The sequence below is a fragment of the Micropterus dolomieu genome, linkage group LG03, assembly GCF_021292245.1.
Source record: "Micropterus dolomieu isolate WLL.071019.BEF.003 ecotype Adirondacks linkage group LG03, ASM2129224v1, whole genome shotgun sequence".
Classification (NCBI taxonomy): Eukaryota; Metazoa; Chordata; class Actinopteri; order Centrarchiformes; family Centrarchidae; genus Micropterus; species Micropterus dolomieu.
In genome coordinates this window covers 9,663,384-9,689,902 of record NC_060152.1, presented here as the reverse complement: position 1 = coordinate 9,689,902, position 26,519 = coordinate 9,663,384, and the positions used below count along the sequence as shown (strand labels likewise).

At 40.1% G+C, this 26,519-nt stretch overlaps 2 protein-coding genes across 3 annotated transcripts in view; one reads left to right on the top strand and one right to left on the bottom strand.

The window, feature by feature from the left end:
• LOC123968031 (mannosyl-oligosaccharide 1,2-alpha-mannosidase IC) overlaps positions 1-26,519 on the bottom strand; it is a 68,628-nt gene that overhangs the window by 15,525 nt on the left and 26,584 nt on the right. Inside the window, exons 3-6 of the mRNA XM_046044501.1 lie at positions 9,969-10,063; positions 3,672-3,795; positions 3,386-3,479; positions 1,123-1,238 (exon numbers count right to left, since the gene is read on the bottom strand). Coding sequence (XP_045900457.1) covers positions 1,123-1,238; positions 3,386-3,479; positions 3,672-3,795; positions 9,969-10,063 — 429 coding nt within the window. The remainder of the gene's footprint in view (positions 1-1,122; positions 1,239-3,385; positions 3,480-3,671; positions 3,796-9,968; positions 10,064-26,519) is intronic.
• On the top strand, positions 9,732-12,274 carry LOC123967921 (gamma-crystallin M3-like). 2 transcript variants are annotated; one of them, XM_046044285.1, is made up of 3 exons: positions 9,732-10,088; positions 11,615-11,857; positions 11,956-12,274. In XM_046044285.1, exons 2-3 carry the CDS (start codon positions 11,663-11,665, stop codon positions 12,232-12,234), a joined length of 474 nt encoding a protein of 157 aa, XP_045900241.1. In that variant the 5' UTR covers positions 9,732-10,088; positions 11,615-11,662; the 3' UTR covers positions 12,235-12,274. The 2 variants fall into 2 exon arrangements, with proteins under 2 accessions (XP_045900241.1, XP_045900240.1); XM_046044284.1 differs by lacking the exon at positions 9,732-10,088 and adding an exon at positions 11,408-11,527.

Below are 26,519 nucleotides of genomic sequence, written 5' to 3'. Positions count from 1 at the left end.
TTTACACAAAAGTCAGTTCCATTTAATCACATTACTCAATACCAGGAATCTTTCCTTTTCGGTATTATCTTCCTTCCCCTCCCCTATGACCATTTCACTGAGAACATCTGTCTGGTGCTTTGAATAAAAGCATCCATTACAGCTCTACACCAGCTTCTGAAAATGATCCACTGAATTTAAATAGGAGCAAGAAACCTCTATGCATAAGAGCCCTGGTTTTGCGCTCCATTTTTTTTCCTACAGTATAGCCACTTTCTGACATGCACCTTGTTATGTAAATGTGATGGCAATTTAACCTATCAGTCTAATGTCCAAGTAAGTGCCTAAGTCACTTTCACTTAAAAAGGAATTTCAGCAATAATACTAGGTTTGAGATTTCTGTAAAACCTCCAACATGGCAGATGAACGTAGTCCACAGCAGCACGAGATTAATGCACGATTAATTTTCGAGTGGCCTTTTATTGTGGCCAGCCTAAGGCACACCTGTGCAATCCCCATGCTGTCTGATCAGCATCTTGATATGCCACACCTGTGAGGTGGATGGATTATCTCGGCAAAGGAGAAGTGCTCACTAACATAGATTTTGACAGATTTGGGAACAATATTTGAGAGAAATAGGCCTTTTGTGTACATAGAGAAAGTCTTAGATCTTTGAGTTCAGCTCATTATTAATGGGGGCAAAAACAAAAGTGTCACGTTTATAATTTTGTTCAGTGTACCTTAAATGATGAAAATCATTAAGGCTTCAGCGGCAAAATGCCATCTCTTATGGAGCCTGTGTAAAGACAGAACACTCCATTTCTTTTTTTTACTCAACGCTCCCTCTCTGTGCCAAAGATCATGCGAGCATTGTGGCTCTTTCCATAAAACTGCCGTCATGTCTGAATAAAGTCATTAAGGAACATTTACGTAAAAGATGCCTATGTCTGAATTTGTCTGAAAAAAGCCTTCAACTGTCTCCTAAAACTTTCAGCAACGTACCTGCTGTCCCCTCACTGTTTTGTGGAATACTGTCTGTTTGTCTTTTGTGTGTCTTGGGTGCATTTTGTATACTTATTTTGATCAAGGGCTTATGCAGTGGACCCATCGCTCTGTATGAATGTAAGATTATAATTTCCATACCTCCAGCGCGCTGTAGTACATCTTCTTCGCATCGTCGTCTGTCTTGTCTGACATCAGAAATGATTTGATCAGATACTCGTAGAAGCTATCCCCGAGGCCACCGATGGAAACATGATCTAAGAAGGGGAATAGGAGGGAAACAGGGTTGTATGATAATATCGAGTAGGGTCTCACACACACACATACAGGTCTTTATTCAGGGTATATGCAAGTCTTGAAAAGAAACCAGTGTCATGAAAAAAAGTCTTATATTAATTTACAAAAGTCTTAAATATAATTTCTAGTCTGCCATCACACTTGTAGAAACCCTTATTCCGTTACAGTTCAAGTCTTACAGGCCACCATATATGTATTTTCACCTCTTGTCTGGTGTGCTGGAATCACAGTGTTACAAAAGCTTTTGAGTCTTGTGGTAGAACACCAAAAATATTCAACTACATTCTTTTCTGGGTAATTCCTGGTATGCATGTTCATGTACTGCGAACCCACACGCTCTCTGCTCACTGATTAGAGAAAATAGTTTATTTAAAAGTTATAACCTAAATTATGTAACACACTTCAGGCTTCTCAGTGGAAATTGAAACAAGTGGCTGTTGATTTTCCTCATGCCCTCTCTAAGTCCACATTCAAATTCATGAAGATGATATTGCAGTGCATGAGTCTAAATCTATCCACTCATGCTCATTGCATGCACACACACATTTTCTGAGTCCCTCGCAAGGTTATCACAGTGCTGCTGCTGTTTGTCCTTGACACAGACAGATGAGAGGGAGCTGTGGGTGCTCCTTTGTGGCAATAAATATATACAGTTTTGCTTCTCTACATGCTCACCCACAACAATTAGCCTTTGTAATCATCCAGATTACCACCTTTTTAGCCCCATCATCGTTTATCCCATACTTTTTCCCTCCACTTCCTTTCAGGTAAATCGGAAAGATCCAATTTCCTGAAGTAATTGAATTCATTATCATTTTAATAACCTAGAGCAATGGGAGTCATATTGCTATTGCTACGAGGCTGATATTAAAAATGAAAGGAAAGTAGACGGATGCGTGGATGTTGCAGACGAGCGGCTGAAAGAGCTTTGACACGTGAGGTGACTCAAGGTCTGTCAGTGGCAGGGAAGGTAAAAATGTGAAATGACCGTCAATGAACTCCTATAATCTTGATCTACACTGGGAAAACACAATTACTGTAACACTTCGTAGGTAACCAGAATGGCATTCCCGGGGCAACTCAGAGATGGATGTGTCACCCAGGTCTCGTGTAAAACATACGATTTTTTTATGATTTGATTCTTGTAATGTTGACAGCCATTCACCCCGCTGTTCAACATGTTTCTGTATAACCCAAAGTTGACCATAATTGCTAGGAGTGTGACACTTAACCTACGAGACCAGATTTTTTTCACTATTTTTAAGAAATCTTTAATGCTGAATTATATGAAAATTATGATTAATTTCCAGTTTATGGTGAGAGAGAGAGAGAGAATGCAGGTGGCGGGTGATGATTCAAAATCTAGGCTATAGCCTCTGGACTTTAATAGCTCCTGTTTTTCAGCAGATTTTCTGCTTGTGGTCAAAACCTTCTGCACATTCAGAATCTCTCACATATCTGTGTTCTCTGACATGTCTAGAATAAAGTCATAATATTACCAGAATAACGCCGTCATTTGGTTAGAAGTCAACCTGCCCTTTACTCTGCTGTGCATTACGTGATTGAAAAGCTGGTAGTAATGTCATCCCTTCAGACCGTTTGACCGACACCGCTTGGGACTGCATGTTGCATGTGAAACCGAAAGTAAATGAAACACTTTTAATAAGGCAGAAATCTCACCACAAATCCGCACACACGTTAACTTCGGCAGCTCAGATAAAGTGCAGCTCACAAACAGAGCAAGTTGCGCTTCAGTTTTTAGATTTTTGTTTCAAAACTCTACCAGCTATTCGTTACCACTCATCACAGCTGTCTGGACCATAACGCCAGCTGATTACTATCAGGGTGTGCACCGGTGGCAATCAGCTGGACGGAGTTGATTAGCTCTGCGAGTCCATCTTATAAGTTATACTACATTTGTATTTCACTGCGTGAGAAAATTAATGTGTGGCTTGACAGCATGTGAAAAATACCATTTGAGACAGCTTTTTGCCTGATGAAATATTGTCACAATTCAATCTCGCAAGATCTAGTGGCGCAAAATCTCGTCACGCCCATAATAATTGCACAGTGATTTCATGATTAAGCAAAATAACACAGTACTTACGTTGGACCCAGTTGCCGCTGACTGGACTGAGGAAGTTAGGGTACAGGCCATGGGGTTTTTCAATCTTGTTCAGTAGTTTTCTGATGTTCATCACCTGCAAAGACATCAGAATACTGCACTGCCATGGTTTCACACATCCAACTTGTACTGTAATATTGCTTCAAGGGTGAAAGCGTCTTCAGAAATCCATGCTCATGATACATCCCACACATTTTCAAAACGTTGGTAACAAAGTAGTAAAATCTTCCTGTAAAGTAGAACTGGAACTGTGATCTAAATATCGCACCTTCTCTGTGTAGATGGGATTGTTAGAGAGCTCTGTCAGATGGACAAATTCCAAGTGAAGGGTCCCGAACTCAGCCAGGATGCTGCTCCCGGCTGAGGCCCACCCCCAGCTCCAACTGGTGCCACTGCAACAGAGACAACATCCAAACAAGAAGACTAAGTATCATGGCTGTTACACACAGTCATCTACACGTCTAAACACTTTCATTATTTCACTGTATATACAGCGTAAAATTTCATTTCCTGTGTAAACCTCTTGACATAATTTTGGACCTTTTTGTTATCCTTCACTCAGGAAACACAGTGCATACATAAACATTAACAGTATAGATGTTACTGATCCTAGTATATATCCACACATTAATACATGTTTACATATACAGTACATAAATATATATGCATAATCATAAAAACAACATTTAAAAGAATGTTAGGTTTTGATATTTCATTGTAGAAGTAGGTCTACTACTGCTACTATGAGTTTCTACTACAATTTCATATTACTTAAACTTCTCAAAGCATGACCCCTCTAACATTTCATAGTTATATATTAGTTTGAAAAAAATCTTTCTTTTCACTCTGTAGGTGTAAGTGATTGTGAAAAGTACAATCAACAAATAAGTAGGGATGAAAGATTACCGGTTTAACGGTAAACCATGGTAAAATTACCCACAGTTATTATTATTACCGTACACATTTTAATTACCATTGTAACCGGGTACGCTATTATAATCTCACAGCAAACACTGTCCAGCGTCTCCCAGAAGACGGCAACATGGGTTTGTTTGGGTCAATGACAACACGGCGGAAGACAGCGCTGCGGAGATTTCAGTCACTCTGAAGTCCGGTCGTATTTTAGTTTTTATGAGAGTGCTGAGGGGAACTTGAAAATAACCTAATAGTGAACGCAGGGTGAACTTTTAGCTTTGGTTTGTCACTCTGACTTGCTAACAGCTTGTAAACTGAAGCTCTCAGTGTTGCTGCTCTTGAAAAAAACGCTACACGTTGTTCTGTTGCTGTGTGCATCGTGTGTCGGCAGAGTCTATTCGCCCACTGCACATGATAACACGTTACGCAGTTTAGTCAACCAACCAGCATATCTAGAAACGCTACAGACTCCTCTGTATTTATGTTGGTTGTTGGGCTCATTGCAGTTACTATCACCGTCTTCTAAAGACTTATTTGTTTTCATGTAATTGTCCACGGGGTCATTGTATTACCTATATACTATAAAATATTAAATCTTGATAATGCACACTGATGATTCACGTTTATAAAACAGCTGTTATTTTATTTTTTATGCAAACATAATGGCAATTGTATTTGTAGTTTTCAATATAAAACTTGTTGAAAAGGTTTCAGTGTGTGTATCAGTACATTTTAATCTATTGGCACATTTTTACAATACCGTGATGATACTGATAACCGTGATAATTTTGGTCACTGTAATCGTGATATGAAATTTTCATACCGTTTCATCCCTACAAATAAGCAGGAGTATATTCATTTCAAGAGTAAAATGCACAGCCGGACTGAACACAGCTGCTCTGCTTTTGTTTTGTTTATTACTGATTAATACAACACTGTCTCTTCTTCCAAATGTGTTAACCCATTGAAACTGTTACATGTCAATGCGTTTCCTGTATGTATTTTAAACTGATTTATCACTACAATTTCAACTTAAAAATAAACAATCCATTGGGCTGTTGTTGAGTTGAAAATCAGAAGAGTGACGTGATCGTAAGTAGATATAAATTTACTGAAGTTTAAGCAAAAAACAAACAAACAACAAGAATGTTGTTTGTTTTTTTCATCAACAACTGATGACAAAAAACAAAGTAAAACTTTGAATAAAAGTAACAGTGGTAGATGAATACGGGTCCATAGATTACAGCACAATCTTCTGAATTTCATCCTGTTTCGATGTAAAGTTCTAGTGAGATAAAAGTTTTACAGGCAATTCCGGCATCATATTATCCTCCTGTATCAGCAGCAGCATTACTAAAAACTCCAGATTCTCTGTCAATATTTCACATGCTGCAGCTGAACAAAGTAATTGAAAGTAACTGAGTGCCTAGTGGACCTCTTGGCCTTCTGTACCCAGACTGTGTTTAATGCATCATAACAGATGGACTTGTCTTACTTTTTATTCCCTTTTCAGATCAATCAATACAATCTAAATCAATAAACATCTACTGTTTGTCTCCAGAGATCTGTAACGATGCATTCCATCCAGACTTTCTATTTAGAACATTTAGCTTTTATTTGTGGTTTTGCACAATGCTCACTCTTTCTTAACTATGAAGCAACACCAGAGCTGAAGCAATTAGTCAATTACCGTAAAACTTTGAATAATAGCCCGGGCTTTTATTTGCTAAAATCACTGAATTGACCCTGCCTATATTTGGGACAGGTGACCATACGGTACAGGCCTTTAATTATTTTTGCACAAAACAGAATACTACTTGTATGTAAAAATTATCAAATAATATTAAATACACGTCATTCATTCGATCTAGCTCCGACAGACGGCTTATGCACTTTTATTTTGAAGGCAGCAACCTAATGAAAACAACAACAACACTGTGCAGGATGAGAGAAGTTAGCAGACAGAGAGCGATGGACTTCACATGACAGGATTTACAACTTGGATAAAATTTTCTGAAAAGCTTGTTTTGATTCTTTTGATCGGTGGACCCTTACAGACTAAAGGAATATAAATAATCAAGGAACGGACACATTCGGACTTAACGAGCGCTTCAAAGTTAACGTGAGTAAGCACTTTTTTCCTCTCTTGTAGTCATGCAGGTTACACCGGTAAATCTAGAAGAATTAGACTTTGGATCTTGTTGTTTCCGTTAAATGAACTTAACAGTGGTATTGTGGAGAATGTAACCAATCTAATGATGTTCAGCATGTCCATATTGACATATTGATCATACGAGCAGCTTAGAAGCAGCTAAAGCGGGCGACCCCGCGGGATTTAAGAGGTTTTATACATCCAAAGAACTTATAAAAACCAGACCAGGCATTTATTGGTCAAAATGTGTTCCCACACCAGGCCAGTAAAGGAGGTAGGCGGCTGTTTGGGACTCAGCTATTAATTGAAGTTTTACGGTAATCAATAATAAATATATATATATATATATATATATATATCTATATATATATCATTTGACAGAAAATTTGCAACAATTCATTCATCATTTCATCAACTAAACAACTAAACAATTAATAAATGAATCAGGAAAATAATCATCAATTTAATGAAAATAGTCTTCGGTTGCAGCACTACCAAAGGCTTCAGAAGCTGAATTAAGTTGAAACAGCTTTAACTTTCTGCAGCTAAGTGCATGCTGGGTGAAAGCCAAGATAAGAAATTTGGTGTTTGCAATGGAACTAAGTGTGCGGATGTTTTAAACTGATTAGTTAAACAGTAACATATAGAGTTAATCTGACAGTTGTTTCCATCATATACAATTAAGTACATTTATTGTTGCCTGTTGTGATTTTGTGTTTTCACTGTGTAATGACCATGAAAAAGTTACCTAGAAACACATGACACCCTTCAGTTTTATTTCATCCAAGTCAGTGTGGGCTTATTATCATCTCTCTATATCTTTAGATTCAGAGACGGTGCTTGAATACAGGCCTGTGAATATTTGAGGCAGAATTTACTACCGAAAGGACTTAACATATCCTCTAATAGATGCCAGTAATGAACTGAATAGAATTTGTCAGAAGGGAAGAAAATGGAGGAGGGGATCTGGTGTGTGAGGACAGAGAGAACTCGGAGAGTTTGCTGCTCTGATGAATGCATCCATTAAAAGTTTGGGGGCTACATCATTAGAAGCTCTGGCTCGAGTCACATTTGATTCCTCCTTTAAGGAGAATCAATCTAAGAATCAAAGCAGAGGTGCAAGGTGGCAGCTGACGGGTTTGGAGAGAGGTAAGGGACATTACTGCTGCCTGGTAAGCAACAACACTGGCACTCATTCATTAATCTTTCCACGCCATTCAACAACAAACCCTGCCTCACTCTTGTCCACAGAAATATAATCAGTTGGAAAAAGTGATAAAAAAAAAAAAAGCAAAAATCACATGTGGGCATTTTAACAGAGGGACTAAAATGACTCTCGTCTTTGATGTTGATTCTGATTGATGATTCTGTGCTATATTGTCTGTTGCAATTCTTGTTCTGTTTACTCACTGTTCATCACAATTCTGTTAAAAATGGAAATATTGTAAATATTTTTTTCTTTATATTTAATATTTATATATTTCTTTACCTACCAACTTCGATTATTATTTCTTCTCTTTGTTGTGTAATGTGTGTAACTGTACCACAACAATTTCCCCTTGGATCAATAAAGTATTTCTGATTGACGAGGAACACATACACACATGAATAAAACTGTGTGACCTCCCAATGTATGTTAAAAAATCATGTTTGAGATCTCCCTAAATGTTGACATTTGAGGTGCACCAGAGTTAGCTTTGAGCTAACAACTGTTTGGCAGATCAAAATAACACTAAACATTCAGGAAAGGACACCAAGTAATGCACGACAGTAATTCACATATAGCATATGAGAAAATACTTCCTACACACTGTCGGAGCCAGAGGCTGTGCTGCCGCAGGACTGAACTACGCTGTGTGCAGATTGCTGACTGCCTGTTTGTGTTCTGTTACACAATGCATATGTTCTCTTCTAAAATGACGTGTGGGTACGCTTGTTTGTGTGCCTTCACACACCCCACATGACCACACTATAGGCAGCCTGGTTCCTCCTGTCCATCTGTACTCCAGACCCATGTTGGTGATGTAGCAGAAATTAACTGTAGAAAAAGGTAATTAAATCTGCCAGCAGCTGTCCAGCTTGGCTGGTGGGTTAATTGGTAGAAGGCAGATAACAGAAGTGCCAGGAAGTGTCTTATAAAATAAGATTAGGAAGTGAGAGGAAGGAGTAGTGTATTTACCAAAATCTTAAAAATGGGGAGTTTGATAATTAACATTTGGCTAAATAACTTCCAATGATCAAATATGGTTGTGTGATCGTCATATTTTCGATCCACTGAATTGTCTGATTTATTTGACATCTTAACTTTGATTGGATGTAAAACTTATTAACCCTAATTAAATATCTGCTGTTACTGTTAACGACTGCCCCCCCTCCCCGTGATGGTAAGCATGGAAAAGGAGAGCTGAAAAAAGATGCTTATGTTGATTTCAGCTCTTCGTGTTTGTATGTGGATGTTTTAATGGAAATGTGGATCTTTGAGATCAATTTGAGAAGTACCAATGATCTCGATCCACATTTTATTGTGTGTCATGTCGGTCTTGGTCTCGATTGGTCTCAGCCCCTAATAGTCTTGGTCTTGTCTCGGCCTTGATAAACTCTGGTCTTGATCTTGACTTGGTCTCGATTAAAATACTAGTGGGTATGTAGGCTAGCGATGAAAATTTGACTGACTCCGCTATCAGCACTCATCAGTTGGTCAGACCTATTTTTCCACTCATCTTTTCCAACTATTTTTTTTTAGAAATTGTTAAATAAAAAAAACAAGAGGCACACTCTTTACCCCCCACCCCCCTTGAACCCAAATCCAAACATGCACAGAGAAGTTGAATTTCATTGTGAAATTGCTCTGAAAATAAAAATGGCTGGAATTTGTGTGGCGTGACCGTGGCATTAACAAGATCGTGTCAATAAAGATTTTAGATTAGAAAGGTAATGGTTCAGAACTGATTAAAAATTAACACAACTCATTTAAAAACATGCAAATATTATTCATATGATCTTCCAAAGTGTTTATGAACACAGATTAATTCTTATCCAAATGTCATCTTCATTGTAAAGCTCAGCCTGCTCCACTGTCAATAAACAGAGACTGTGGGTCCGTCTGTTTAAACTATTTTCTTCGTTTCTGCAAATTCACACAGACCTAAGTATTGCTACTATATCAATTACATATTTGTATCTACTTTCCTATTCATGGGTTCTGTAGGACATTTAGAACATTTATTTGTATGTGCCAAGCAGTCCCGAGGCATCTGAAAGTTAAAATTCAGTGTTGTAAGCTAACTGTGGATTAGAGGAGGGTTCAATACAACATTAGCATATTTCCTATTTGTTGACAACTTGCATGTTGGCTCACGATTTTGAATCCTCTGCCTCCGGTTGCCGAGATGAACAAACCGCATGAGCGCTGATTAATGCCAGCCAGCATGACAACTGGATATGGTCTTTTATCAGGGAAGAAGGACAGTTGGAGGTGAAGGCTGTGCTGAGACTCACCTCCCCAGGTTGATGACTCCTCGGGGGATTCCTGTTGGCGTGTTGAAGGCAGGCAGCAGCTTCTCTCCCAGCTCCAGTACTTTATTCTTGAACAACTGGAAAGAAAAGAAGGCAACTTAAGTAAATAGACAAACAATACACATACATCATGTGCGTGCATGCTTTATCGTTCTTTTTGTCTGTTTATAAAGATAATTAGAAATATATATTCTACAAAAAGAAAAACTTCCCGGAATCACAGGCATGCACACATTTCCCTTCAGTTCTTCCTCTGAAGCTAATTATGTGAAACATAAGGCCTACTACAACAGAACTCCAGCAAGATTAAAAGCAATCTCATCCATGTAATCTAAAACAGTCCATTTAAAACCACATGTCCTCCCAATCTCCACCAACCAGACTCTCTGAGGCCAAAGTTAATGGATCATCAGTCACTATATCTCCATTAGCTAGTGGGAACAATGTTTGGAAAGAAAAAATGAAGACCGTGGAGTAAGATATTGAAGTCCTGACGGAGAGAGGCGCCTGACGAGGTAAAAAGGGTCAAGATAGCAGAGCAGAGGTGAGAGGAGAGGAGGACAGGAGAGAGTAGAGAAAGTGATTGAGAAGAGACAGACATGATATATGGAGGGAAAACAGATTCTAGACACATGAGACCGTCAGAAAGAGATGTGAAGCAGTGACTCAGCAGAAATATTTAGGAAGAGGAAAACAAAACCGGTGGCCTTCACTTTCAGCATTATTATTATTGTATAAGTAGTCTTTGTAGTCTGAAAAATAATAATTGGCTTTTACATTAGCAAAGTGAATTAAATATTTACTGTTAGAATATCTTATTGACGTTGTGTAAGTAACAACATTACTGTTAAAGCCAACAGACAAAGGCTTACAAATCTCAAAATGTACATTGTGAAGTCCAAGGTGTTTGTTCTGCCTCTGAATTTCTCATTAAAAAACAAAGGCAAGGGAAATTTATTTGTGTAGCGCATTTCAAGAACAAGTTGAATCAAAGTGCTTTACATAAAAGCAACATAGGGCAATATAAAAAGACATTTAAATACTATTAAAAGATAGAAAATAGAAATAAGATACTGGATTTCATGTGTGGAGCTACATTAATTTTTTCTTCAATCTGTCACTACCATCAATTTAACACTTAACAGAGCCATGTGTTGTGTCACAGCATCATTACACCAAAGCTCAAATAACCAGATACAGAATAGATGTGCACAGTACAGGTCTACACTGTTTTTAACAGTCACATGGGCCAACATATCTACATGTGACGAGCGCTGTTAGGAATGCTTTCTGTTATGAGAGAAAAGGCCTTTTTAAATACTGTGACATACCCAGTCGCTGGAAAAATAGACATCTGCATTCTATAGGCTTCAATAGTCCGTTGCTGAGTAAGGGATTCTCTCGGGGGGGGCACTGATTCTTTATGTTTAGTCAAGTATAAAAGGAAAGGGTTAAACCAGATAGCAAGGCAATTCAAGAGCAAGAGCAAGAGCGACAACACATCTGCAGTCAACATGAGCAACATGAACATGAAGGGCAAGGTACTTTAAAAATCAAACTAGAAATTACTGTTCATAAAATGAGATCCCCATATTCACCCCCCCACAACCATTCACCTTTTTTTCCAGATCATCTTATATGAGGAGAGGAACTTCCAGGGTCGCTCCTATGAGTGCATGAGCGACTGCTCTGACATGACCTCCTACCTGAACAGGTGCCACTCCTGCAGGGTGGAGAGTGGCTGCTTCATGGTCTACGACCGCCCCAACTACATGGGCAACCAGTACTTCATGAAGAGGGGCGAGTACGCTGACTACATGAGCATGATGGGAATGAGAGACTGCATCAGGTCTTGCCGTATGATCCCACTGGTAAGCATAATATTGGGATTTTTCTTGCGTTCAAGCTACACTGACCTCTAATATTATACAAGACTGTTGCTTTAAGCTCTCTGCTTTTCAATTTACAGCACAGAGGCCAGTTCAGGATGAGGATCTACGAGAGGGAGAACTTTGGTGGTCAGATGCATGAGCTGATGGATGACTGCGACAACATCATGGACCGCTACCGTATGTCTGACTGCATGTCCTGCAACGTGATGGACGGTCACTGGCTGATGTATGAGCAGGCCCACTACAGAGGCAGGATGATGTACATGAGGCCCGGAGAGTACAGGAGCTTCAGGGACATGGGCATGAGTGGCATGAGGTGGATGAGCATGAGGCGCATCATGGACTCTTGCAACTAAATGTATTAAATGAAACTAAATAAAGCAATTGCTGCCCTACTTTCACTTTGTGAATATTACTGCCCACTGTTCGCAGTATTACACAGCTTTTTAGAATTTATCATCTATTTCCCATATTTTTGTACCTCAAAACAAATCTACATACATCTCAGCCATATATATATATATATATTCAGAAGTCTAGCGCACCCACTATTGGTCTCAATGCACCAGTTTCACAGCAGCTGCAGTGTCCTCTTAAAACCTACCCACGAGCCTTTGCATTACTCACTCATGCATGTTATTGGTGTTCCGAGCGACCCACCCGTGGGATCTTTACAAAAACACTGTTTAACGGCCTCACAAAATAGTCAGAAAGTAAATAAAGTAATACATACATGACTGAATCAGTGAACAAACAGACTACATATTGAATTGAATGGTAAATACGATATTCTTACAGATGCTGTAAGAAGATGTTTTCTGCTGTACATGCCGAACGCTTGACCCACTAATAAAGCAGAACGAGATCATTCATTGCATTCAAATGTTAAAGCAGTTAATGCATTAAAGCAGCAAATACTACATATGCAAAAATCAAAGTTTGGAAAACACATCCAGCTATTTATCAGAAAAGCCACTCTGCTTTATCAGGACTTTACGGGTGTGTTTTGTGCGGTCCCAACTCCCAAGGGATCCCATCAATCTCACAGCTTCGCCAGTAGAGACATTATGTTGATTGTTGACGACCCAGCACCAATCCAGGCAAGTTTGGGCTGGTACGTCAGGTCCAGATCAAGGCTAAGACCAGCACACTGAATAGTTACAAAATATAATTTTAAATCAGCTTACATCAACATGAATTAAATCAAATGATTCGCTGACTTTTCACAAAATACAATCAATTTATGTATTCAATTCACTTATTAACCTCAAACCACATAAACTATTAAAGAACAGGCTGCGCTTATTTATCAAACTTAAACATATGAACGTAACTTGGCTCCCACAGTGCCTGTGGCAGATGTGCTGCTCTCTGCTCACAACCCCACAAAATAATACACCTGCCAGTGAAATGATGATGATAATCAACAAGTGTCAGAAATCTACTGAGTATATATATATATATATATATATATAAAATATTGGGAGCAGTGAATGAATGACTGACACACCTAGAAACATGGAAAAACACTCCAATTGTCATCAGATACTCATTAAAAAATACTAAAATTATACTAAAATCCTGATTGGGGCACGAAAATATGTGACACCACCTTTTTCCAACTGACTGCCGCCCCTTTTAAACCAATAAGAAGAGCACAGAGAAAAATACAGGAATCTTTCAATTGAAAAAATTTACACTATTCTAATTTCAGGGCCAAAAAACAACAGGTTCTTAAATAATGTAAGGTGGTGAAAATGTATTGTATTGAAACTTGGGTATTAGGTATTTGTTTTGTGAAATTTGAGAAAATGACAATACATTTTTTTCCCGTCTATCTAGAGCTCTAGTACTGACGCTATGTACTCTGTATTTCAAAAAGTAATGGGATGGGACCAGAGGGGCTTTGTTACTTGTTAATTCTGGCAGAATAATACAGAACAGTCTCTGCCTAGTCTGTGTTTGTGTGTGCTACGCTCCCTCTCCAGTCCCAAGGCTCTCTATTTTATCAAAGAGAGCACTAATGACCCTCCGCCTGGTGCCATCTTTCCTCATTGGCCCTTTATACCACCACTGCAGCTCGAGCAAAACAGAAGCCATCAGGCGCACACCCACACCCACAAACTTCTTTCTCATTTGTGTGTTGCGCTTGCATCATTTTTGAATTTCACTACAGAAATATACTTTTGTTCGTGTAGTCATGCACAGTAAACACATGTACACACACTCAAGTAACTGGCAAGAAGCAGGGGCAGCTGATTATACAGCAGTCATTTATTCTTGTTTGCTTGTTTATAGATTACTTGATTAATTACAGTAAAACCCCATTGGCTGGCATCTGCCCTGTGATTTACTGTACGCAGAACACAAGCTAAATTATGGGCCGTGTTCATAAATTTGTCTTCCCTGACACACTGCTGGTCTCATGTGCCACACAGACAGCCTCCGCCAGCACGTGAACTTCATTACTGAAGTGCTACTTTGCACGGCCTTCACATCCATCCAAAAATACAAAGCTAACAACAAACTCTGTTATGTTCACAATTTAAATTTTCCCCTGCCTCTCTGATAAGATGGCAGAATTGTGGAACTCAGCAAAGACCAACATTGATCCGATGTGACAGCCGACAGGTCGCTTTCTTCCCTTTCAGTTGGAATTCCCTGTAGGATTGTCGGAGAGGAGGCTGGACGCAAAAGGCTTTTCTATCAGCTCTTAACCGCTGAAAACACGCATCAGCCATGCAGCTATCTCTCCCACAGCAAACATTGTCAGAGCCCAGTGGACAGACACTTCAAGCAATATTTCTAGGTCTGCCACTTCTGTTTACTAGTAAAACCTCTCCATCTCCCCCTCGGGAACAAAAGACACTAAAAATAGGCCTATGCACTTTTCCATACCAGCTACTGTGTGTGTTACCATTTCCTGCTCTCCATTCGTCCAACTGATGACTGCGTAAAATAACGTTGAAAAAGACTTACTGTGTTAAGCAGGGTAAAATGCTTGTAGGGTAAATAGTTTGTGTTCTTTGAGGAGCTGCTCTTCTGAATTAACATTCAGCTTACTTTCTACTTCACCAACATATGCTGTTGTCGTGATGTTAGCTATAGTAGCAGGAGAGTTGTGAGTATTGCTGACTGGAGCTGGTGTGCTGGCTCTGGGACCTTCTCATCCTCTCTGCATGTTAGCTTTGCAGCAGCAATTGTAGCCACAGTTTGCTAACCAAAAACCTAGCTAAAGCTTGTTACATTACTTGCTGTGTTGTTGTTCGTTCTATAATATGGTATTTGTCATGGTATTGGATTTCTCCAGAATCGCTGAGCCTACTTTTAAATGATAAGACTGGCAATATTCTATCCTGCCCTGCCTGTTGCTCTCAGCCCGCAGCCCACTGGTTCCTATAGAACACATAAATCTTTAAAAAGAGGTAGCAAATACATACAGCTGTGCACTGTGGTTTTTAGCTTCACTAGGGAGGTAACGGTGACATTTTCATGCTATAACTTATGTGGCACAGTATCATTACGGGGGTGCCTCAAGCTTTCATGAAATACTTCTACTGGAGCAGAAATGTAATGAAATCACTTAGCACCATAGCTGGGATTTTTCAAACCTAACAAACACCATGTTAACTGTATATGCAACTTTGTTGGTCTCTGCAAAAGTATTGATATAAAATACACTTTAAAACACCACAAACATGAGCAGGTTGGCTGTTAAAGGTTTAGGACAATTGACTGTGGGCTACATTAAATGCAGTACAGCGTCTGTTAATTTTATGCATCGGTAAAATTTACAGTAATCATGGTGGAAATAGTAATTTGTTGACAGTGTTGTTACCATCAGTATACTGGCACTAACCGTTACTCAAACAGGCATAAACAGTGCAATTTTTGGGAAGTGGCTGCAGATATGGTGTTCGAGTGAGTATTTACGGCACCAGGATGACGTAAATGGTATCAACACAAAATATGATAATGACAATGAAGAAACACGTGACCCACTGCAATAGTGTGGCTCTTTGGTTTGTTTTTATTTGTTTTTGGACAACAATGGAGGTCTAAGGCACAGAGGAACAATAAGAAGACTAAAACCAAAGAGATGTTTTCCTTTCTTCTTCACATTTGGGACACATTCTTAAGTCTGATTAGACAGGTGATGGACAGGGTAAATATATTATGTAAAAATAAAATGAGTAACTGTGACTGGTTGCTAACGTGTTTAAGCAGCCAGCAAAGAGCTACATCTGCCACACAAGTCCCTTACTCACAGTGCCACTGATTCTGATAAAAAATGTGGGCCTTTAATGCGAGAACAAAGCCCTGTCGTTTTTGCACCTCCTCTTTATTCATGTTACTGAGATGTAGGAGACAAAGCAGGCCAAAAACCTGATCTGCTGAAGATGAGAAATGAATGATGTGTGTGTCATGGAAAAGACAAATCTGCAGTTTGAAAGCAAATTTCATCTCTGCTTCAGAGGACTGCTTGTGGTTTCCTTGATTCTGTCCCGTCCAAAGCGCATGCAGAGAGCATGCATAATGTTGTCTTGATACAAGTCCGGCACAGACAGTTATTTTCATGCAACCGCTTGGTTTGATATCACTTCAGGTTTCCTGTGCTCCAGAAATAAGGACTACATCTAAAAACACAGTGGGTGACATTTTGAGAATCTTCTGATGTCGCGTGGCTGAGAAAAAAAAGGCATTTTCTTTAGGCCACAGATAAATAAGTCCTATTTGGCAGCTTATGAACATAGATCTGCAAACTAACCTCTTCTGCCTCCCTTCCGATCTCACGCTGACATGCAAGTCCACAGTAATTTTTCTCATCATCTTCTTCCCTTTGTCCTGAATGTCAGAGGAAAGCTTTTACTCTTGATCAAAAACAAATCTATAAAGCAGCTAAAAGGCAGCAGAGTCTGTCAGTCCACAAAGGGAAAAAAACATCTTATGACTAACACTGAGCTGCACCTAATGGCCCTTAGAAAACTTGTGACAACAGTGATCACCTGTGGATGAGTCAGAGAAAAAGACGAAAAATAATGAGTGTCTCATGGGGGCTATGTTGGCGTCATTTATATTTGTGCCATCACTCTGTACTCTGTGGACAGAGGGTCACATTTGCAACTTTAGCATAACAATTAATGATTAATCTGCAAACTCTTTTTTCTCCTTTGTTCTATAAAATGTCAGAAAACAGTGGAAATAAACGCTCAAGGTGACGTCTTCAAATGTCTTGTTTGTCGCAAAAGCCAGAAATACCAGTTTACAAGACAAAGACGATGGAAAATCACTTCAACAGCTAATACATAATCAAGAGTTGCATTCATTTTCTGTCAGTTGATTAGTTGCTACAGCTCTACTTAGATGTGGTAAACCTTTCAAACTCAAATCTATTTCAATCACAATAAGAGGTGAGAACAAATACTAATTTACAAGTCAAAGCTGAAGTGTTACATTGTTTTTTTAGTTTTAAAAAGTGACAAGACATTGTTCTTTAAACTGCAAGCCATTTAATTTCACTCTCTTTTCTCCCTTCTTCCTCTACACATGCATCCTAGAACTCTAAAACAATTCAACAAATACGATAATTCATTCACAAGCAATGAACAAGTGCCTTATTGTGAGCACACCGTTTGAACAGTAGTCTGAACATGATCAGGGTATTAAGTCAGGAAGCATGTTCCTATTCCACACATCTAGTGATGTCTGTCTGATGAATAACTGGTGCTCAAGTGAGGGAAAAATTCAACGTTGTCAGACTCGATCAATCATAGAATGGCCTTAAGTAAGAAACGCAGTGTAGAAACTCATACTAAAAAGAAGCTCGCTCTTCAAACTTCCAAATGGAAATGAAATAAACTGTAAACCTGTGGGTGTATGTCTGCTGTGTGAGTGAGTGAGTGAGAGAGAGTAACGACATTGTTATTTCTACAAAATATAATTTTAAATAGTTGGTAGTTAGAAATCTGTGCCCACACCCACGAACACACACATTTAGATCAAAACATGGTTCAATGACTGTTGCTGGCTGAAAGATATCTGAGATTTAATTCTGCTGAGGCCGTAATGAGACGCTCATTTTCTCAGTGCGCGGTGACTGAAACAAAAAGTCGATTCTTTATCAGCAGCACCTGGTTTGTTTAGTTTCTCTCCCAGCGGCACTGATCATTATTAGAATCCTTTTGTTTTCTCTGTATCTTCACGGGCATGGTGGAGGAACACGGGGAATATTCCTAAAGAAATAGATACAGGTATCTCAGTCACTGAGTGTACTCATCACTGATTGAAAGGAATATTACAAGTCCCGGCTTCAATCATCTTCCCCCAACATTTCTACCCTTTCAGCTGGATCTGACAAGACTGACAGGGGGAGACCTTTTCTTGCACATTGATTTTGTTCTTCATTTCACAAGCTGCTTGTGCCAGCTGACTGTGAAGCAGAGGAGTCCACAGGTCGCAGCACCTTCACTCGACTATGGTTTGAGAAGTCTAAATCTCAGTATGATTTAATATTCAAGGTTAACAGGTGCAGGATAGCAAAAAAGCCTGTGGTGTCTATGTACTGAAGGCTCTCTGCAAACCCTCAGCATTACCAAAGGAAGGCTAGTGACGGGTCATTTTTTAAAAACCTACATTTTATTACAGCCACACCAGTGATTTCTTTGCAAATCTATTCTATTTCATTCCACAAAGCTTTACTTTTGTGCCTGCAAAACAAGTCTAAACGTCTCGGTTGGCAAAGCTGATAAAACATGTCTTAAAAACTGTTAACTGACAGCATGCAGTCCCACATTAGCCACTCACCCCTTTTGTCAAAAAACAAAAAGTACTCTGGATAATTTATGCAGCACGGCATCGCCTGAGAGCGAGTAGGCGAACATGTTAAAGCAGATCCAATAAATTAGACATGAGGACTTCTCAGAAAACAAACGCAGCCGTACAACGGAAGTAACCACCAAAGCCCAAATTGGAAAACAAACAAGTGGCGGCTGCTCAATCAAGCCCCCGCTGGAAAGGAGCAGCTCTAAATTAGTCCACATTATGGCTATATTGTTAAGCAATGTTCATCAGCTTAAATGTTCTTCTCTTAAGTACATGAGCCACCCACCTACTTTCTACCCCTCTCTTTGACCCACTAAACTGGGCTTATACAAATCATTCAGTTTGTTAACTGTTGTATTATACAGTAGCAGCAGTCACAGTTACACTTATTTCTCTCAATTCAATGATGCAATTACTGTGCAGATATACTCTGCCTTGTACTTCAACTCTTGACGTTAAACAGACTAATTACTAGGAGTATGAAAGCACACCATTATATCTGCCTGTGTTGTGTGAATTCTAAGAAGAAAAAAAAATTCCTGCTGCACAGGATTACGGGTGCTGATGAAAATGTGGTTGATTGACTGTAGTAAACATAACTGGTCATTATTGGGATGTTTCCACTTCGAGATAATCTTTCTATATTAAAGGGTAGCCACTGAGTGGCACTGCATGCTTCAGTTTTTCTGACAGTGCTGCTTTTCATCTAAAGCAGATTGTTGTGTGCAATGTTATTGCAATACAATGCCTGCATGAAATGACAGAGGGAGAAATCCAAAGGGGAGGAGTTAATCCCACCCATGTTCCACTGTTAACATAAATATATGGAGACTCCCGGAAATCCTGTTTGTGGAGCCATTGCTGAGCTACCTGTCATAGCACATCACTGTGAGCCATTGTCTTCACACCTTGAGAGATAACAATGTTGGCACACCGGACCTCATCAGCTACCCCTTGTGCCACACACAGGAAAAATAAAAAGATTTCCTGTCACATAGCAACACTTTCATACCTGTTTACGCATTGATGGATGTCATACAAGATCAGACCTCCTCGTAGCAACAGACCACACAGACCCAGTGACCCATCAATAATTCAACCTACAATTTGCCTGGTGCCACAACCTCTCTGCCATCATTACTGGGGGAAAAGAACAGGAAGAAGTCAGGGCTGATGGGATGCAGAGGGGAGCAGTGGTTGGAGAGGATGTCAGGTCCACTTCTCATTAGGGCCATGACAGTTTCCCAGGCCTGGTGTAGAAAGACAACATTTCACCTATTGGCCCACTCAGCCAGACAGAAGAGCTAACAGGTACCTGCCTGTGTGGGCAATGACAAACAATACACCTGGAGAAACTGCAGGAAATCTGAGAGATCTTGTTAAAGTGTAAGAGAGAAAAACTGTCTGAGACTGTCTGTCAGTTTGGCAGAGACACTGCAAGACTGTGTGGGTGATGGATTAAAGTTTTCACACATATTTCTTTTATGTACTGTCAGCAACTTGCAATCAGCAACAAAATCTAAAACTTTAAAGCCCTGCTAGATTTACCCAGAGGCTGCACTGTTCATTATACTCCTCTATACAGAGGTACTGTACTAGTAGTGCATTAAGTTTGTCCTTAGGGAAGTAGAGGGCAGGCCAAGTGGTCATTAAAATCTAAGCCACCATTGAGACCATGACAGTACATAACAAAATTCATGGGAATCCGAAGATATCTTTTGTGCAATACAGAGATTTTAGCTTTAGAGTGGCCCCATCTCAATGGAGTGTCTGAAATGGAAAAATGTAGTAAATGTTATGGTATATTTGCCTGTTAAGATTTAGATTTTTGTTTCGGCCCGGCTCGATTCTTGGTTGTCTTGGAATGGGTACAGCGAATTTCGTCAAAAAATTAAGATGTACACCAGGGGCACCATGGTAGCCTCATGGTTAAGGCACATGGCACAGACCCACAACATCCCTGGTTTGATTTTAGCCTGGGATCTTTGCTACTACAGCCCTGCTTCCGACTCTGTGAGGCTATACATGAATATACTTGGACAGAAGTGCTTTCACCTTAATGCTAACATCAGCATGCTAACATGCTTTCAATGACAATGCTAATATGGTGATGTTTAGCAGGTATAATGTTTACCAATGTTTATCTTCATCCTGAAATCCTGCCCAAAATATTCTGCCAATTGATCCAGTAGATGTTGAGATATATTACTGAATAACTGAAGTACTGGATCTGCTGGTGGTGCTGGACGAAAAGTCAGAAGATTAAATTCATTAGGAACCTTTGGGGTGGGGGGTCTTACTTGTCGAGATATTTCAGTCTCAGTCAAAGTGGTGGACCAAACAACAGACTGACATTGTCATCCTCGGAGCCGTGCTAAAAATTAAGATGTAAGATATGTTGCTCTGGATCAAAGACAGGCCAACCAACATAATCATTCTCAAGATGCTTGTAGCAGAGAAAAAAATCAATCAATCACAAATGTATCAATACCATTTCTTAGTGCAAATGGTCTTGGTACAAACAGAAGTGCACAGAAAAGGAATGTCTTTGAATGAATATCTTGTTTTATACTTCCCTCCTCCAATATATCTGGACAATACTGCAAAATACCTTGTTGTTCCTTCTCCAAAACATAAATAAATAATTTGCGAGAAAAGAGTCAGTGGATTGCTCAAGGGTGGTAATAAGATTGGAGGAACACAATGCGATGAGGGGGTGAGGATGAAGTGTATAAGATAAAGCAGTCACAGCCTCGCAGGGAGAGGATGGGGGTGGTTAGCGTTTGAATCTTTGACTGGGATGAGAGGAGGCAAGGCAAGATGAGGAAGATCAGATTTGGGTTATCGGTGTGGCCTAGTGTGTATCTGCGGCTCAGTTGGTGATAGGAGCTTGTGTGTTTGTGGAGTGAAAGAGAAGTAAGAGAGTGAGATAGCGAGAAAGAAGTGGGGCTTCTTTAAAAGCTCCTGATGGCAGAGTCAGGCTTCAAAGCATTGGCTGCCTCATCGCACACTCAACGGCCACTGAGATGCCATGTACGTGGGGGAGCGACTGTGAGTGTGTGGAAGTGAGACAGACCAATGTTTGCGTGAGAATGTGTTTGCGTCCACTGTTAATTAAGACGCCAGATAATGTGCTTTCAGAGATTTTTATTATTATGTTCATGATATGAATCCTTCATTGGTGCTGCTGAGGGAGGTTAGAGTGGCTGACAATGAATAGGAAGGTGGTAAGAGGTATAGCGGTGTAGGCAGAGTGCACTTGGGAAGCTTGAGATGCTGTAATGCATGTCAGCCGAAGCAGCAGATGCAGTCGTTGGAGTGAAGTTGCTGCCCATGAGTGACTAACTCTATGTAATCTATCCTCCTTAAAAAAAATAAAAAAGTCTACATAATCACCAAGCGTCCATAGAGTCTGTGAAGAAAAGGCAATTCAGCTTAACCCAGTGCACAGGCTGCGTAGCGTAGATAACCGCCATTCAGACCCACAGCATTTCACTGCTTTTCCTAGAAAATTGAAACGAGTAAGACACTCCAAAAACTCCATTTCACAAGTTCTTCAAAAGGGGTGAGAGCGAAGGCAGCAGCACACTTGTTATAATGATAGACATTTCATCAGTCAATGTCATATTTTAAAAGAATGAACTTTCATACAAGATCAAACAGGATGCTTAATTTAAAAATTGGGATATGATGAAGTGGAAAGATTAGTCGAGATGGTAATATATATAATTATACGGTACCTTTGTCAATGCACATTTTAGCTGTCACATATACTGCTAAATCTAAGAGTGGGATTCATAACAAAAGGTGTTACAGTGCTGCCGAGCTCATCTGGAAATGCAGAGATGGTTGTTTGACAGTGGTGCACACGCAAATGAAGCACTTCCTGCACTCTTGCAGACAAGGCAGGAGTTTCAGAAAGTGTCGCAGACAGGAATGATGTAAGACTTGAATTGACAGGAGTTTTCAATAAACACAAATTCCATTTTTTCAAATAGCCGTTTTGACGTCCACTCTAGTAAATGTGCTGTGCAATGAGAACATGTTTTATTTACCTTGACTTCTCATATTAAACCACTTTCCATCTGACATCCATGGTGTGATAATCCTGTGAGTGTTTGGTTTTCACCACAGCAGATAAAATGTGACAACTGCCTACTGCAAACCTGCTAGCAGGTACATTTCTAGATGGAGAATCTTTTAGTGATCTGAGATAAATCCCTTACCATAAAATCACCTTTCACAACAAGCTGCTTGGTCAACAAGGTGGTTTACTGAGTGCAGGGAACTTTCACTCTGCTACAGGGCCTGAGGTCAAGCGCACTCAAGTGCCCTTGATAAAGATTCTGAATCTCTAGCAGCTGTAAGGTTACTGTTGTACAACTGATCTCTGAGTGCAATGACAAATTCCCTGCAGGCAACAGTAAAAATAAAAAACATTACACACCGTAGAAGGGTAAATGAATTCAGATTCTAGAGAGGCAGCCCTTTCACACAACACACTATGTAAACTCTCTAAAACCACATCAACCATAGACATGCCTTGAGGCTTTAGTAAGCTTCTGTTTAACAGCGATACAGAGGCATTTCTCAAATGCTAGCTGTTTCAGCCTACAGTATATCAAATCATCCCCTTGGGATATGAAGCATATGGTTATACACGTTATGATGGATCCTCTTGATTCTATGAGCACCAACCTCCATCCGTTAGGCTACCATCCTCTCTGAGCCTACCTCTGGGACCTACTTAGATGGCAATGCGTTCTCCTCTCTGATTGGCCTGGCAGCTTCCTGTTGCTGCGTACACGCTGTTGCCATGGTTTTGGCTGGGCAGTGTTCGTTAGCTCCATCTGTCTTGGTGTCAGCTGGGTGGAAAATGCTGTGATTCCACTCATTTTCTCACCAGGGGGGTGGCATCCATCCTGCTGCCACTCCGGTGTCTCCACGCTGGCAACACCATCAGCACACTTCCCGCCTCAAGTTCAGACACACGGCTCCACAGTAAAGAGGATTGTTGTTTTGGGGTCAGACATGCTTCATCACTTTGAAGGCAAAGTAATGTAAGGAAAGCTGGACAGATTTGCTTTAATCATGCCAAAAGACCCAGGTGCAGGATTCAAGCACTGGGAGTGAGAAACACAAACAAATACAGTAGAGCTATTCTGAGCCCAAAGAGAAAAATGTCATGGCCTCATATTAGCAAACGTTAAACCGGCTTCAGTTTCATAATTTAATACTATGCAAAGCTACTGTATTTCATAATCTATCTCCCAGTTTTCTTTTATCCACATGCAAATCCCCAATATTCTTCCATCCCTACATACATTCTACATCTTTTCATAGGGAAAATTGGGAAGTCTGTGTCTGAATCTTATAAATTTGACTATATCAGAAAATAGCAGGGGGCAACATGGACCGCCCTGGTAACAATGGTGCAGTATTGACTGTGTGCCCACTGAGGCAATGCCAGAGCAGAGCCATGCTTGAGGGCATCTGGCTTGTAGCTTTTCCACCTGAGATTAGCACCAGTGAAACTGTGGTTACTGGCCCTTAGCCATTTCTCCTGGAACATACCAATAAGGTTCGGCCCAATTCAGTTTTTCCTCGGTGTTTCCTTTCGGTGTTGTTGATTTTGTACAAACTTGTGTTGCATGGGAATTCACATTTTGGACATACCAAGAAAAATAGACACGCCTAGGAAGCTGTACTCAGACCACTAACTAGAAAAAGAAATTGCTCGCACCAGCTGAAAAAAAGATGGCAACTGGCATGACCAACAACATAAATAACCATGAATCATTCTGACACATTTCTTCACAAGAGGAGTGCTTGGAGTTTTGACCTATTACAAGAACTGGAATATCTTTGGGCTGAAGTCGCAGGGCTCAATATTCTTACAAGATGGTGAGTAATGGTGTCTGATATTCCCCGGGCCCCTCAAAGTGCGAGGCCCCCGGGGTCATCTGGGGGATCCTTGTCTTGCCATAAATGTCACAACTCATAGATATTGCATGGGACTTGGCCTTTTGATGCTAATTAAATGTTACTGCTCACCAAGTGCCATGAGAAAAGAGGAAAGGCAGTGAGCAAGCAAAGATGGAGGAAGGGAGGGAAAAGGAAAATGTAGAGAGGAAATGTTTGCATGATAAAGAGAAAAGACCAGATGTATAAATTAATCACAGAAACCATGCATACACCATTGCCCAAACAAAAACTGATTTTTTAAAAAGAACATGTAGTGACAGTGTGTGCACCTCACACCTACTTAAAACCATGCGTACACAAGGCTTTCTCAGGCCAGCTGTAGTGGCACGCTACTATGGATATGAAAAATAAGTTCAGAAATGGAATCAAAATAATTTAAAAAAATGTTTATTTAGATTGTTAGCCAATTTCACAGTTTGTGTGATTTTTTTGTGTGATTTTATTTCCCTGTGTTAACGTTCTTTTCAATTTATCCACTATTGTGAAGCAGTCTGTGTTGGTAATAATAATAAATGGTAATAACGAGGCTAATGTAGCCACAGCCATGCATAACGAAAGCAGATATTGTTGGAGAACCTTGCCTAACCTTGTCTTGTAGACATAATGGTGAGGCTGAAGTACGAGTTCCACTATGAATGAGATTTAGAAAACTGAACCTTGCTTATGCATACCTTTGTAAATCTGATGTAAAGAATGGGAATTCTTATTGCTGTGTCATGAGTTTTAATTGTGGTTGCACATAGTTGTATGCATCAGGCCCCAGGTTTTAAAAGAAAGAGGAAGAGCAGAAAAGGACGCAGAGAGAAGAGGGGTGGGGTGGCTCGACATAACAAATGCAAGGCAGACAAGTTGTTCAGAAAGCCATATTTGAGTGTGATGCACTAAATCAATATCATACCAAGAAAAGAACATAATTGTCAGTCTGGGCAGATAAAATTATACAAGTATGCATTTTCTCTCTGAAGGTGAGCTGACTAAAAATAAAAACTTAAAATCAACACAGTATGTGAACTGAGGTCCCTGGGACTGGCACAGAGAGGCCATGGACTCATAGCTACCTGGCTAACACCCCCCACCAGCATGCTACCTTTCACAGGCAGACCACCGTCTGTGAGCAACATTACTGTCACTCAGCTTGGTGCAGAAATGTCCACAATAAAGAGGGATTGTGATGGGGGCTGATCCCGACAGGCAACACTGAGGCCACCATCAGCTCACCACTCGGCTGAGAGACAGCTGCTGATCGCACCAGGAGGTCCTCAATCGATCTGAGCTGCAAAAGGGCTCTGACTTTGGTATTCTTAAAAGTATGTGTGCGCTTTTGTTTGCTTGTGTGTGTGCTTTGGTTGGATTTGTCACATGAGTGCCAGTGCTGTTATGTGAATCAGTGGTTGGCCCTTGATTTGGGAGTCAGTTGTTTAAATGTTTATCGATGCGTAGAGAACAATCAGCTTAACGCAGCGCCATATAACCAATTATTTGTCTTTCTGTAACAACAGAGCAAATCCTACACAGAACAGTGTAAATGTGTGTTGGTGAGGCCACCCTCTAAGTGGGCCATGCTTTAAAGTGCCTGGGTAATAAATGGAAAAAATAGATGTGCGTATATTCGTCACCAAGTGACTTATATGAACAAGTCAGTGCTTTGTGAAAGTCACCTTGGTGTGGTTATTTCACCTATTCAAGCCTAAATCAGCAGTAATCAAGAGAGCGCTTCATGCAGAGTGACATTTGTTAATGTGTGAGGACACCCAGGCTTTGTTGGGACAAGTCACAGGTCCTGTCCCCATTGAGGCTGAGAGAGCAGGCTGCTGGTCAGCTTGTATTAATTTCA

Coding starts and splice junctions, on each gene's coding strand:
- LOC123967921 (XM_046044284.1), top strand. CDS start 11,501: ATGAGCAACATGAACATGAAGGGCAAG. Junction 11,528..11,614: donor ACATGAACATGAAGGGCAAG/GTACTTTAAAAA, acceptor CTTTTTTTCCAG/ATCATCTTATATGAGGAGAG. Junction 11,858..11,955: donor CTTGCCGTATGATCCCACTG/GTAAGCATAATA, acceptor TTCAATTTACAG/CACAGAGGCCAGTTCAGGAT.